Here is a 15,079-nt window from a genome sequence, read left to right as displayed (position 1 = left end):
GCAACGGCCACCAAAGAGCACCACCCGTTTTCTCAACGGTGCACTAGGTGACGATACCTGTGCAACTTATCTGCCGTTTCGCTTGCGTTCACCACGTATACCACCACATGATGTCTGTCTTTGCACAGATTTTTGCACTTACCCATTACTAGTAACTAGTTTCTATTATCAGGCGCTTGTACGATCATTGAAGGTTTGTTAAATCACTCCAGACTTCAGGCGCTAGACCTAGGCTTAGGTTCGCTATATCATATATTTTGACATACTTTGAGCGCTTAATAATGCCTGTTAAGAGCGGAACATCGCGTATTTGATACCGCCAGTACGATGCATACTTGTGACGTTATGAGTATAAAACGGCCATATATGTATATTCGTTACAATTTAGCAAGCTTACTTAATAGGAACATAGGGACGCCGTCATAACACGCAAGAAATGCATGACGAAAGGGTCTTCCTTCTATACGAAAAAATAGCGGAACAGATACGGAAATGCGCTATCAGAATAAAAGGACCATGAATTATATGTATTGGTCATAACACTTAAATGTCGGTTTGCGTAATAGCGAATCAATTGAGATAGAACTGCTTTGAAGGGGAAATGAGCGAAATGGCCATATAACGGTGCATCACATGTTATGTACATACGTATCAACCATGTTTATACCAGAGAATGTGAGATTCATTGTGCTCTTTATATGTCTCATTTTGCTCATTACCAAACCGATTAGCGGTTGATGAAGCTGCTAACAAAGTCGCTACTGTCTCATAGTAAAAATCATTAGCGGTAGCTTATTTTAACTCATTTTGATATTACATGCTCGGATGATTCATCGGATCACCGAAGGCCCGTGCTTGAAGCTATATATTGTTGTTATTATACGCCAGTCTCGCGTTGGTGGCTGTTCCTCATTTCTTGTTAAATAAAACCTCGTTACAGGTAGCAGACAGGTCCTAACAGTATTATTGTCTGAACGACTTTCGGTGCTGTTAGTATTTTTAAGCTAAAGAATCGTGTATTCTTTGCAATAAAAAATGAAAGCTGACATCTACACGATGGTAGTCCGGGTTTCTTGATCTAGCCACAGTTTATGATGCGTGAATTCGTATATTCATGCACAAATGTCGAAAAGCAGAGTTAGCTGTGGTCGATCAGTTCCCAGCTTTGTTAGTGACACTTGAAGCTAGCTTTTGCAGCTTATCTTCTCTACTTATCACAAACGCATGGAAAATCTTAAGCTAAATGATAAATGGTTTAAGCTTTCCGACTCATTGATGAATAACGATAACATTTTATGCAGCACGCCAGGGTAGATTGATGTTGACTGTGGCACTGCTATATTGTTCGGATTCCGCTAAACTAGCAGGCACGAATAAGCATCTGCCACATTCAATATGGGGGATAATGCTCTATTTGGCTACAGATTGAACAACAATGCTGAATTGGTTCGCTTTGGCGGCTCTGCCAAAGGGTGCTCGTTTTCCATTTTTGGTCGTCCACACATTATACCAGCTACCTGTGGCTCCCCCATTAAAAACTTGATTGTCATATTGATTTGTCTTAATAACCGTTTTGTACCTACGTGATTTGCCTCGGTTTTGGTTTTGTATTCACTCTAGTTGTCTTTGTGTGTGTGCCGCTTATTCGCATATCATTTATATAACTATCTTTGTCAAAGCTGGTTGATAGTGCGCAAAGTAGATAGACTATGCAAAATGTAGAGTAAGACTCGATATAAAAACGATATTCAACTATACCGAATTATACCACAAATAACCGTTGCTGGAATGTACTTGATCCTTCGTCGCAGGAGCATATATGAATCCCTTGATTCATATATGCTCCTGCGAAACCTCGCTACTATTTTCGAATCGCTTAGTTTTATTTAGTGCTACTTCAAAATCCAACGAGTACAATGAATCGGTAACAATTGTCTTCGTCTGTTGACATTAATTGCAGGTGGTCGAGATCGGCATGGAGGTCCCATAGTGACCTTTCCATCGGGCTCTAAACTCGAGCGTTTTAACCCCGAGGACATAACGAAGGTGCTCGTCTACTTCTCGGGGATACCCAGGTACCTTCCACACTGTCGAGTCCTCTGTTTTTTTGTCAAATATTATTAATTGACACACAGTGTTGTTCTAGATGCTTGTTAGACGTTTATTACTCGTTCGTTTCCATAGTTGGAAAGCAATTATGTAAGTTTCTAACTTTTTACCCAGCATTCGTCTTGGTTAGTTGCTTAAAGTAGTTTCGATCAATAGGTATTTTTTCTCCCATGTTCGCATGATGATGAAGACTCATTTGTCACTTCCAGTGAAGAGTCGCGGGCATGCGGTTTTACCATCATCGTGGATATGCGTGGCCAGCAGACGTGGGCTGGCGTCAAACCTGTTTTGAAAGTTTTACAGGAGGCATTTCCCGCGAAAGTGCACAACGTCTACATTCTTAAACCAGACAACTTCTGGCAGAAGCAAAAAGCATCTCTGGGCAGCTCTAAGTATACCTTTGAGGTAAGGCCTATTTGTTCTGCCAAACAAGGACCCACCCACCTCGTTACTTTCTTATGCCGACCGTTCGTTGTTTCAGGCGGTGGTATTTTCATGGCTTTTTCATAGGGCGAACGTGTATTATCTTTGCATATGGCCATCTATGCGTTTCCTAAAATCACACGGCGCGTTAATTGTCAGCCCGTGAGTTAACATCGAATTATGCTTACCGATATAGGCCATTCTTGATAGAAGGCAATAATTTCTGTAGGGGGGGGCTAGTAGATACATACATTCACATACGCAATCTATTCATTATGCTATTTGATAGAACGCGAACTGTGAACGGGACTATAAACCGCAAGAGACGATATTAGAAGAAGATAATCTGTTCATCTCAAGCGGATCTCAGTCGTTACAGACTTTTACTATTTAGCGATTCTCCAGTTGAATGCTTCTTTATTAAGCACAGATGTTTGTTAGTTTGTTGGCCTTGATTTTGAAAAAAAAAAGTGTGAAACATTCATTTTTTGGAGAATAGAATTCGCGCCTAACGAAGTAACCAGAGACTTACATAAAAAAGGAATTAAAAACAATCATAAAGTTTTACTTTTGAGGGCGTGTGCAGTACATACATATCGTTTTTAATGGGCTGTTCCGACACTTAGGTCAATTGCCATTTAGGAAAGCATGAGTTTTTTACTTTTGCTTTAAAAATTACATGTGAAAAAATCACAAGACGTGTCGTCTACATGACTAACAACTGTAGAGCTAGATCTCAAAATACATTTAATGCATTATCCTCTTATCCATTGCCCTCAAATATTTCATTTAAGGCTTATAACGCGAAACAGGTCACGAGACTGGTGCTAAATAATTCCAACTTAATCTGTCTTTATGTCAAAGTATTCATGTAAGTGTTTCAAGGTTGATATCACCATAAACGTGGTACTATCTCCATGGAGGCCACGTCTAATAAAGACACTCCGCGAAATCAGTGTTTACGTTACTGAGTAACAGATTTAAACGTGTTGAACTTCGTTCATAACCGTGCTATCATCGTGCATCTGTACCAAAAATATTTGGCAGTAAGGGTCGTTCATAGCCCAGTTAATTGAGTCATCTAACTATACAAACAGACGATGAAATGAGCCAGTCATAACACTATTGGCTATAATAGCATATTGTTGCGACGCCGTGAGGAGCGCCGTGGTTTGAAATAAACCTATGAGCGCATGAGCTATGAATAAACGGCTATCGGTAGTACAAATTTCAGCGTTGGTACGAAGGCATTGCGGTACAGTGTTACCACACAACGTGCCAAAGAAAAACCCAGCAAAGCGGTGTAATTACCTAACCAACAACTAACGATCAACAGTGAGTACTTCGAAGCTGGCAATCCGCGATAGAAACGTCTTTGGCGGGCATTTGCGGGGTGACTAAGGTGGACCCAGTTATACGGTGGGCCTCCTCATAGATGATCCTAAGACTGTGATACCTCACAGTTCGGATCAGGGATGATTCAATGTACATCAAATATAGCAAAAAGTTAGAATATAATAAACTTGAAAAAGAAATCCGGTTTCCCGTCAATAACTAGGAGTTTGTAGATAAGACTATGTTAGTGCCACAGGGAACCTATTCAATTTATTCACTGAAAAGTTAGTAGACAATGAAAACAGCTTTTGCCAGGTGTTTCAAGTTCAATTACGTAAAATGTCGCTACACGAAGCTTCATCCTATATTGTGCAACGAAATTGCTTGCAGGGACTATATCGCAACTTTCCGTGTCCCTATGACCAAAAGACGACCAATGCTAAGGGCCTGAAATAACTGGGCGCTTTGAAGGTGCCTGTGAAATCAAAGACTGTGCTTAATTGCCAATGTCGAGTACATAACGCGAGTATGAAAGTGACTCTTAAAAAATATATGTACGTACAATACAAAGCGTTCCCCTTTTGCGACGAGGTTATGTGAACACCGTACTCCTGCCAGGTTGGAGGAGATCTCCACTTGGCTATATAAATGGCGAAAGTCCCTCCGTTGCTAATACAGCAACAAGGAATAGATAAAGTCGAATATGTTTCCAGGCCAATTTAATCTGTTTGCATAACTTATCCAATAAATAACGGATGGTTGTATTTCATCGCGATAGGTCTACAGGCTAAGGCACTCAAGGAAGAAACCAGACCAAAGGCGACAAACGCGCTCAGCTGAAGGGTCGACTTGGAGATACGGTTTTGCTCAGTTCTATAGCGACACTGCTACTAACTCACGCTACTGAAACACTAATTGAGGCTAGCTAGTGGCTATTTATTAGGGTATTTGGTTGAACTATATACACCGGTTTACTATAGGGAATTGAGACAGTTGTAGGTATTGTTTGAAGCTAGATAACCCGTGAAAAAGCGACGATAGTACCATAAGTTTCTTTTTGGTTTATACCACCGTTGAGGCTAAAGCTAAAATTGATCTTTTATTTTACAGTATATATTTCAAGGAATCTGGCCACCCGGTTTCTTTAGAGTGTTTCTCTAATTGAGTTATCTTCATGGTGTAACAGAAATTTAATGTTTTGTGCTTCGCTTCGAGTCACTTATGGAAATTAGTTTCTTTGTAAGCCCTTCAGAACTATCTATGGGTAAATAGGCGAAGTTAACAACTCGGTCGTCAATTGTACGAATTAGAAATATTGAATAGCTTGATACCACAGGCTTTACTTTCATCTGGTGGCTTCACCCTGCTTTTGTTCCAGCCTACGTTGCTCTGGGTTGAAGGCTAAAAGTACAAAAATGGTACAAAGCACGATCGCATTCCCAGTGTTCTCAGAATCCGATTCACTCTCAGCTTAATTGTACCAACACTTTGTGTGGGGATTGCAGATGTTATAAAGTTTTACGTGAAAAACAGTCCTATGCTTTAAGCCATTAGCAGGATAAACTAGTTTTTTTTTGTTTTTTTTTTTTAATTTCATTTCGAGGCTTAATGTTGAAGTTTTCTCTTACCCAAAGTAGAAGAGGCCGGAATATGGCATTCGTCTCGCAGCAGTAACTGTAATAACATTTAAGACCAGCTGAGGAGATGGCCATATAAGGGCCATAGGGAATGACGTACGATTGCTATATAGTGACACTCGAAATACTGAGAATTTAGTCTTCGTCACACAGTGTATAGATGTCATCGTATGGTAGCCAGTCTCGCATGTGATATTTTGGAAGAGTCAAACCTTAACGGCGGCTTAACATACGCTCTCATATAACAAGACATTTATCTTTCGCACCGTGTACTTCACGTATTTTGAACAAAAAGCAAACGATTGTGTCTCTCAAAGGACTTATGAACATGGCATAGATTCTCTCCTAACTTAAGTGTGGTGAAGTTTTTTCCCAACGGAGGCTTAGGTAGCGCCACCCGTGGAAACACATGAAGTATAATACCGCAAGTGGTAAGTTATTTTGCGGGCCTTTGTTCTCTCCATCAACATTGCAGTGTGAGCGAACGCTTTTACGAAACATCATCTCATGCGCATATGGTGTAACGCATTCCACACTCGCTGTATTAAAAAATGCTAGCTTTTCTGATGACTATGAAATTTTTAATTTCATTTTGATTACTTGCTGACTTTTAGAAAATAGGCTGACCTTTTAAAAAAAGACTAGAACTTAACCGTTGCTTTTACCTAAGCAAGTGCCATCTATAGAGTTTTATATCGGCTACGGTATGGAAGCTCGAGGTAAGGATTTGAGCGTGCGGTGTTCGGCTCGAAGCTCGTGTAAGCCTCTCTAATTATGGCATTCGAGCATATATCGCTGATACTACTTAATTACCTTTTGTTGTTCATCTACGTTTGTCTTGTTATGAAATCAAAATTAGAATAATACTAAATTGGGTTGGTTCCCACCTTTAGGTCAACGAAGAGCTGATGTAAAGGTCACTGAAAAAAAAACGCCATTCACGCCAGTAATGTTATGTTGATGTAAGCTCGGTAAAATAATCAAGCTAGGTTTATTATGTTTTTACTAAAACGAATACTTTATTGGGAATACAAATCCTAAACAAACAAGCTTTTTTATGAGTTTATTATTCGCTGGATTATTAAAGATATTAAGAAGTGACCCAACTATAGTAAAATTTCGAAGGCAATTTATCATGCGACATTCGTCTTTTTTTTACCTTTAACAAATACTTACTCGGACAGTCTGGTATACTTATATATTGAAAAAATATCCTAAAAAGCCAGCCGAAAGAAGCCAAAGGTTCGCTAGAGTCTAAAACGTCTGCTAAGCTTTCAAGAAAAAGTCTGAGGTCCCGAAAGAAAATCTCTTCCAGATTTTAGTTTTCTTCCGTTTGAAATATAGGGGGGGATCTTAACGCGATTTAACAGAAAACTATAGAAAACTTCGCTTGATATGTAAAGATTTTTATAACCTTCCAGGCATCTTATCTATACCGAAACACTTTACATGTACGTATTTTCATTTTGCACGATAAGAAATCAGTCATTATACGACTACTTATTTCATAAATTCTCGACCCGAGAATGCGGCTCGAAGACCGCACTGTCTGCTTACAGATCTTAAGGGAGTCTGATTTAATCGATTTAGACATGTTAGCGTATCTGTGGAATAGTTTCTGTTGGCAGCGCACTTTGAAAGTGCATACAGTCCGCGCAAAAATAATCCATATGCAGTTTAAACTTACAACGCCTCACAAAGAAACATCTGTTGTTTTATGCAAGTTTATAGCCGAAAATACCGTACTACAGAAATATGTGCGTAAATTTTCTAACTAACAGCGCGTAAAGGTATACAATTTCTAATTAAATAGCCCAGATACTGCTTTGCGTTCACTATAAAAGTTTATGGAAGCTTTTTCACAACAACGTCTACAAAATAGCGGTAACAAACGACATTCACAGTAACACTGCCATGAGTTGGTAGGCAATAATCATAATCGTAGGGACGACATTAGGCCCGTGTCTATTATTGAACCTGCTGAGCTGCACTACTTTTTTAAGCTTGTAGAAATAATACTGTCTGGTAAAAAAAACTTCTTTATATATAGTAATAGTATGTCACTAAACAGAATGCGAACAAAGTTTTATTGTTGTCGCTGTCTTGTGTTATTTCGAGCAATTGGTGATCGGCAGATTTTTAATAAAATATCCTTTCCTGCATTTTGTGTACCTCATTGCGACTTTCTTGCAAAGTGATTCAGGCACGCGTCGAGCTTCCTTTATTAGCGCGTGCTTCAACCATTACGCAGAAAGTAAGTGAGGTTCTCAATCTTTTAGTGTTACGTCCGATATCGCTGTTAGGAATTCCACCAGACGACTAGCTAATGGAATAGCTAACAGCTTTTCCAGCACGAAACCAGACTACAACGCGTATTTATGATTAGCGTCCGAATACATTACCTACTGAGCTATCAGGGAGCAAGTAAATGAGTCTAGAATCGATGCAGGGGTCCATCACCGATCCATACCTCAGTAACCTTGGCTGTCCCCTTCATTGCTATTTGTTCGTCGACACTTCCGTATTTAATTTTGCCTTCCGAGTGAGGCAAGCGGAGCTTGTCACGTATCAAAATAGGAGCACTTCCGTCGATTTAGAATGCTTCAAGGGACTGTGCTAGCTTAGACCGATCGGGACATACTAATTTATCGGTTGACAAGTATCTGCACCAGCAAGATACAACAACCGAAAGGCGAGAACGTATTGCGAAAAAAGGGAGGCGCCAGCAGGTGCCTCAAAAGAAATCTATTCCGCTCACCGATTGTCTCGTTGACTGTATCCGCCGGTAATTGATCTAGCTATGTCGACGGGTTTACGGAATTATCGATCGACTTCAACTCGATTTCAGTCGCATAAAGGCTACTTCAGCCTCTCATAATATATTCTAAGAATATGTCGTCAGTCGTCTCTAAAGGCATATACGAATAAAATTTATAGAAGGTGCGATATTTCTTCTTGCTCAGTTGTATGATATTACTCGTCTATCACACTACGCAAGTATGAAGAGTTACCCCGTTACGCCTAGCCATCCGATTAAATGTCAGTCTATATTTCCTCTCCTTCTTCAACCGCTTTATGATTTCTACGTTTGTTGGGGAACATACAATGAAGCTTCCCTGTGATTTAGTCAGCGTTTGTTGCATCGTATTCATAGAACTAAGAAACTGAGCTTGGTCTACCTTTGATTACATCATGAGATATATTCATACCGTTTTGGGGTATTTGATAAAAATTCAATTGCAGATCTGCGGTTCGTTAGCCCACCATATGAGGATGCGATCCCAAGAAGGTACTTCGTTGTCTGTTTCTATTTGCAGATATCTTTTTTTCAGCGATCTTATGTTAAGCGTGTATCGCTTGCGATTGATCGCGTTTAGGGTAAAAGTTCAAGTGAAAGAAGCCTGTACAGTGCCGATCGTGTACTTTGCTTTTCATATATCTATACATACATGTGGTGTATCTGGGTTAACTTTTATTTTGTCTGCATTGAAGCAAGTGATCGGCTTTCAAGACCCTTTTGCACATCCATAACTTTGTTTGCAACGCGAATGATGCATGAAAGTGTATCGAGAAGTGCTTAGAGAACTGAATAAAATCATGGAACTGTGATGGCTATTGAGTAAACGAACTAGTTTTCCCGTATAGTAAGTATAAATATTACCTCAGTTCGAGTAAGTTCTCGCCTTTCTCCTAATGACACGTCTGTGCAGATCCCTCTAGCGACAAGTTTCATAATTTTTTTTTTTGCTGGTCCATTAACGCTTGTATATATATATAGATGTGATTAGACGATAATATTTGTGCATTCATACGCTGAACATCTGTTCTTTTTACATTATTACGATTATTTTGTTTGTTAATGATATACATATCGTATCAGCGGATATGTTGGTACGTGAGGTATTCTGGATTCATGTATTTGACTGAGCGCTGTGACTGTTTACATAATGTCGAAGCCAGCCGCGCACTGCAAGTGCGTCGCTGCTAACAATTGTTTCCCCCGCATGTAAATGTCGCTACTTGACAAAACAGAAAGATATTATAGTCGTTCGGTCCGTACCGTAGTATAGGTAAACTAAGCGGTTTTGATTCTGCATTCAGTTTCGCCTACTTTCATATTCACACAGAAGGAACGGTGCCTTTTTTCTGTTCCGGCTAGCGCGCCAAGAGTCAGCCAACAATAACTGTGCTTTGACCTTTTATCAGAGAAATAGCATATTTATCACGAATTTTCGGTAGGCAGTACGGCGCTCAATGAAGAATAATATTTTTCTCTACTCGTCGAGAAAATGAGGCTTACCGAGCCCATGAAATTATTTCTAACAGCTGACCACGACAACGTTGTTTTTGTCTACTTAGAATCTAAGTGGTTCTGTAAAATTGAGGATCAGTGCTGAAAAAAAGTTCAGTAAGTTAAGTTGTACAGAAAATAAACGTTTTGTCATTTGTATGTTTTCGTCATGCTGCTGTCAGCCATTAATACAAAGCTAATTATTCACTGGCGAGTCTCTCGGTGATTATGACAGATATCTGTTAATGACATGATTATATAGGAAATTTACGACTATAATTTTTAAATGCAAAACCTATTATTTCTTTTTTAGACGACTATGATTTCAGCGGAATTTCTACCGCGAATAATCGATCACTCACAGCTAACTTCGGATCTCGGTGGTACACTCTCTTACGACCATACGCAATGGTGCGAATTACGTATGGCACTTGAGGGATTCCTCTGGAAAATGCAGGATATCCTAACACGTTTGGATGGTTGGAAGCAAGAACTAGTCAAAAAAAATTATACAGGTACTCATAGAAGGATCTCGATGTGAAATAAAACTTTATGCGCATGCTTTTAGACACAACGGCAAGCGAGCTGGCGTGTGATCCGTGTTACAGACACGTGTTAACCAAATTCAATACCTGAACTTTGAAGTTCCAAGCTTCCAGATAGATAATCTTCAGAAAGATTTTTAGATACGGAGAACGTTAGGAAACCTAAAAGCACTAAACATGCGTGACACCGAGTGCTGTTGCAGCGGTAGATACCCAGATGACACTGAAAAATAGAGCCTACTTAGGTCAAACTACCGAAACCTATTTCATTACAAAACACACAAAGTTAACCGAAGTCTAGTGATTAGAGTTTAAACCCCAACATTGAATATGTGGCAGAAAACAAACATTTAGGTTTTATGTTGTTTTTTTTAGCCATGTATTTCATAATAGCCGGCTAAGTCAAGTAAAGAAGAAATAATAGGTCTCTATGCCGCTGTCATAATCCTATTTCAGATGATGCTGAACGCGCTAAACAGCTGATGGAGGAACACGTTGCGGCGAAAAAAAAGATTCTCCAAGTGCCAGTTGATGAAGTTGGCCACGAAGGCCAACAGGTGATTTGCTCCTTAGGGGACGCGAATCCCGACCTTGCTCAAATGGGCCCCCAGATATCTAGAATGCTTGATACCGTGCGTGTCACACGACAACACGTGCTCCAGATGTGGCACGTTAGAAAGGTGAAACTTTAATTACAGTATTAGAGACACGAGTACGTTGCAATATTGTCTTTTAAAACGAGTGTGCCCAGCGATAGAACACAAGATTGACCTATCGCGTTTCCTCTGTTATAGAATTTCTCTTTGATGCTAAATTACTCCGGTCGAAGAATGTTCTGTAATATACTTAAGCATAACATACAAGCAGCTCAATATATTCTTCAGAAAAAAAAATTGTTCATTTGAAGTTATGGTCCCAATCGACTGCAATTAATCTGCCTGTAATAATTAGTTTATTGATAGTATGTATAGTGGTATTTTTGTCTGGGCAAAAGCGGATGAGTCTGACCGATTAGCGCCGGAAGGGCATCGGAGACGCGAGCTTGGACCTTGGTCTTAGATGTTTTTGTCTAATTATTTGACGACGATGCTCTTTCGTGGACACCGACTTATGAGAATTTTTTCCAGATTAATTCGTATTGCTAGCGTACATTTTGATATTTTATGTCTATAGATAATAGTGTATTAACGCAGTGAGCAGTATTCGACGGGTGACGAGGATGAGTTAATTCACGAAGCATTTCGCTACGCTTTCCCAACATCCGTCGTAGGGGAAACGCTAAAGTGTCTGACCCAGCCCGATTTGTCTGGATTACAAGCAGAATTTTCAATAACATGATAGTAATCTAAAATAAACTCTGTATTAGGCTCGTTTATATAAATAGTGTGCCAAATTCATTCTTGAAATATAATCCATGCATTAACGTTGTGATGCTCAACCCTTTACTCTTAGGTTCAGCTTGAACAATGTCTCCAGCTCTCAGTATACCAAAGCGACGCACAAAAAATGCTAGACTGGATAGGTCACAACCGAGATCTCTTTCTCGTCGGCTACATGGATATTGGTCACTCTATTCAGGACGCGAAAGCATTACAGGAAGAGCATCAACATTTTACTGTGTCGTCAATGGTACGTGCTCGAATAAATACGTGTCAGTATACGCTGCACGTGCGCAAACGTCCTGACACAGAACAGGATCGGTCTGATCAGTGAACGCCCCGTAGCTTTTCGCTGTAATTAACGAAAGCTTATACAAAATGCAACATGTGTATAATCATGGGGAAATAATTCGCTAACAAATTGACTGTTACTGCCTTGAACGGCGTTAACTTGGTCCATTTTAGAGATCGTTGCTAGACACACTGGGGCAAATTATTTTTCATCGTGACGCTTCCTTTGCCTAGTCTTTTTCCTTGATGTGACAAAACAAACAGTCTTAGTAAACACTTTTTATAGGTTATATATATATAATCGAAATTATTGATTTGGCAATTAAGTGATTGCATTAATTAACTGTACTAATAATTTACTCGTTTCTGATCTCGCTTTATCATACATGACTTTTGTCGTAACACAGGATGTCTACGTAAACATTCAACGCGTAGTTACGTTGGGTAATCGCCTGATTGAGAGCGGCCATTACGCAGCTGGCGCGGTCCAACAAATAGCTTCAATGCTCGATCGAGCCTGGAAGGAATTTGCTTCTTGGCTTGAGGAACGTACAGCGGTATTGGCGCTTTCAGTTGTTTTTCACCAGAAAGCTCAGGCGTAAGTTCGTGCCCCCATTTAGCATACCATAAAGCACTAGTAATAGTAATCATCATAATAATGAATATCGAATAAAAATAGCAAATAGTGAAGACAGACAAATTCTAACACCGAGATCGCACTGGATTGAAATACAGCCCCCCCCCCCCCACTAGATTACATAATATGGTGACTATTTTCTTAGATATTAGTAATATGTGTACTCGCGTTTCTGAACTTTTTTTCGGCCATCACCAGGTACTTGACCAACGTGCCCATATGGCAAGCTGCGAATGAGGTCCAACAGATTTCTCGGGAAGTGACTGAGTTAGAGCGACAGATACAGGAACATCAGGATGTGTTTGACTCGATGTGTCAGAGCTATACCGAGGTGCATTCAGCGTCGAAGAAGCTCCTCTATCAGCTCAACCACCTCGTACAAGTCTGCCATCCACCGGATCGCTCGGGTAAGTTAAACAGGTACACGGGACTAACTGTATAAGTGTACAGATATGTATTTCTAATTGCGGCAAGGTGAAGACTACATTACTCAGTATCGTTGGTTATATCCCGTAATCACAGCTGACCAACAGATGTTCATATCCCTGGCTTCAAAATTACAGAATCACAAATACTGCATACCTGTTCCACTCTAGTGAAGTCATTAACTATTTTTTGTTTCATATATTTTCGCTCTGGGCGCGTATGCGTTTGTTTAGAGAATGGCAAAGATGGTAGCAGTGGTCAGGGCAAAGGGAAAGCGGACTACACAGAAGGTGCGAAGCACGTTCTTAGCGTGATTCACGAAATTCTGGCGCAGCATCGCACACTGGAGAGCGCTTGGCACCAGAAAAAGCTCAAGCTCCATCAGCGGCTCGCGCTGCGCTTGTTTCAAGAGGACGTCCGGCAGGTCCTGGACTGGCTTGAAAAACACGGCGAGGTGTTTCTCAGGAAGAACCCAGGCACCGGAAAGAACCTCGCGAAAGCCCGAGCTCTTCAGAAGGCCCATGAACACTTTGAGGATGTGGCGCAGGTACCTACACGAAACTCATTATCCTAAAATATATATATATATATACATTATCAGGGGATTTAACTAGTTTGTTTGACGGTAGGGTGCGCACAATCGCTATGTTGACTATAAGTAGCGAGAATAATTCGTGAATATTATCATTGCTTCTGTACAAAGTAGTATTAGTAATTCGAACTGTGTGTAAACGTTATTACAATATACATTTCTCAGTTTAGCAAATGGACGGGATCGCTGCGTACGCAACGGATAACAGAATGAAGGCATACTATTTATATCTATATACTATACTAGACAGATTCGTGTTGAGCGTAAATTATTTACTTTTTGCCGTTACGTCTAACTTAATGTATACACAAACAGTTATCGCTACCCTTCGAGAGCTGTTTCATCAAACTGTTTATAAGTGTATCTTGTTTACGTTACATTTAGCCATGGCTTTCCAATTAGAATTTATTGCTGTTTTGCTAAAAACCATGTTAGAATTTATTTTCATCCCACTGTTACACAGATAAACCAATACAACCTGATGGTATTTTTTTTGCGCCGAAACATGCGCTATGGGAACATGTACAGCATTTTTACTCAGCTCACCGATCGTTGGCAACAAGTGTCTCCCTTCGTTGACTTTCATGTAGGTATTTTGTGAAAATTTCTTCCTAAAAATCTTATCAAAATGTAGGTCACTTCAACTTTTACAAGTCCTCCATATACATGTGCAAAGAAATCTGAACGATAAAAGGAGATTTGTCGCGCAGGCAACATCCTAAATGGAAACGCTTGGTTCGCGCTATCAATTGGTGGCCAATACGTTCACAATTAGACCGTTCAAGTTCCGACCATAGTAATTCGATCAGCGACATCTATCCTCTTGCAGTTACTTTGCTCCCGGTCATTCAGCTCCGCCATTAAAACGTCCTAATAGTCCAGGTGGCAACGACTTTATTTCATCAGTCTCTTCAAACATCTGTGTTGCATTCAATTCGTAACATAAGCTGTTACTTTGTTCCAGACCTATACGTCTTAAAAACGTCCGGTTGCGGTTCTCTAGGAGACCTGTTTCCATGTTTTTTTGACCTGAGCAATTTCTCACTGAGGGCCAGTGATCGCGTTTGTTTTGCGCAATTATTCTATTATTATACGCCAACAGTGATCTGCTATTCTGGTGGATGATCTCACAAGAATATCCTAGCTATTCTTTCGAGTCAATGCCACATAAATTTTATTTAACCTCCGGCTGTGCATGCGGCTGAAAAAGTCTGATTTTAGACCCAGTATCGCTCTACAGTCAGTTTTGTTCTGCAATCGGAAGACTGTTGTAATCTTAATAACCTCTTGCCCTTATCCTGTCTACCCATTTTGATAAATTGTACCATTCGAAAGCAAGAGTCATGCAAACAACTTTTCAAAACAAACCATTGACAAATTCTCGACAATTTTCGCGCAAGTCGACCATCTTGCT

The 15,079-nt window shown here is 40.0% G+C and overlaps 1 protein-coding gene across 3 annotated transcripts in view; it reads left to right on the top strand.

The window, feature by feature from the left end:
• Positions 1–15,079, top strand: part of trio (trio Rho guanine nucleotide exchange factor) — a 119,709-nt gene that overhangs the window by 21,802 nt on the left and 82,828 nt on the right. For all 3 annotated transcript variants that reach the window (XM_022835158.2, XM_022835157.2, XM_086968754.1), the window contains exons 3-10: positions 1,961–2,075; positions 2,319–2,514; positions 10,109–10,310; positions 10,797–11,020; positions 11,793–11,969; positions 12,418–12,608; positions 12,846–13,054; positions 13,307–13,620. In XM_022835158.2, coding sequence (XP_022690893.1) covers positions 1,961–2,075; positions 2,319–2,514; positions 10,109–10,310; positions 10,797–11,020; positions 11,793–11,969; positions 12,418–12,608; positions 12,846–13,054; positions 13,307–13,620 — 1,628 coding nt within the window. The remainder of the gene's footprint in view (positions 1–1,960; positions 2,076–2,318; positions 2,515–10,108; positions 10,311–10,796; positions 11,021–11,792; positions 11,970–12,417; positions 12,609–12,845; positions 13,055–13,306; positions 13,621–15,079) is intronic.

Source organism: Varroa jacobsoni, unplaced genomic scaffold, assembly GCF_002532875.2.
Source record: "Varroa jacobsoni isolate VJ856 unplaced genomic scaffold, vjacob_1.0 scaffold_568, whole genome shotgun sequence".
Taxonomy (NCBI): Eukaryota; Metazoa; Arthropoda; class Arachnida; order Mesostigmata; family Varroidae; genus Varroa; species Varroa jacobsoni.
Note: the sequence above shows the minus strand (reverse complement) of the source record. Positions and strands in the feature narration are given on the sequence as shown.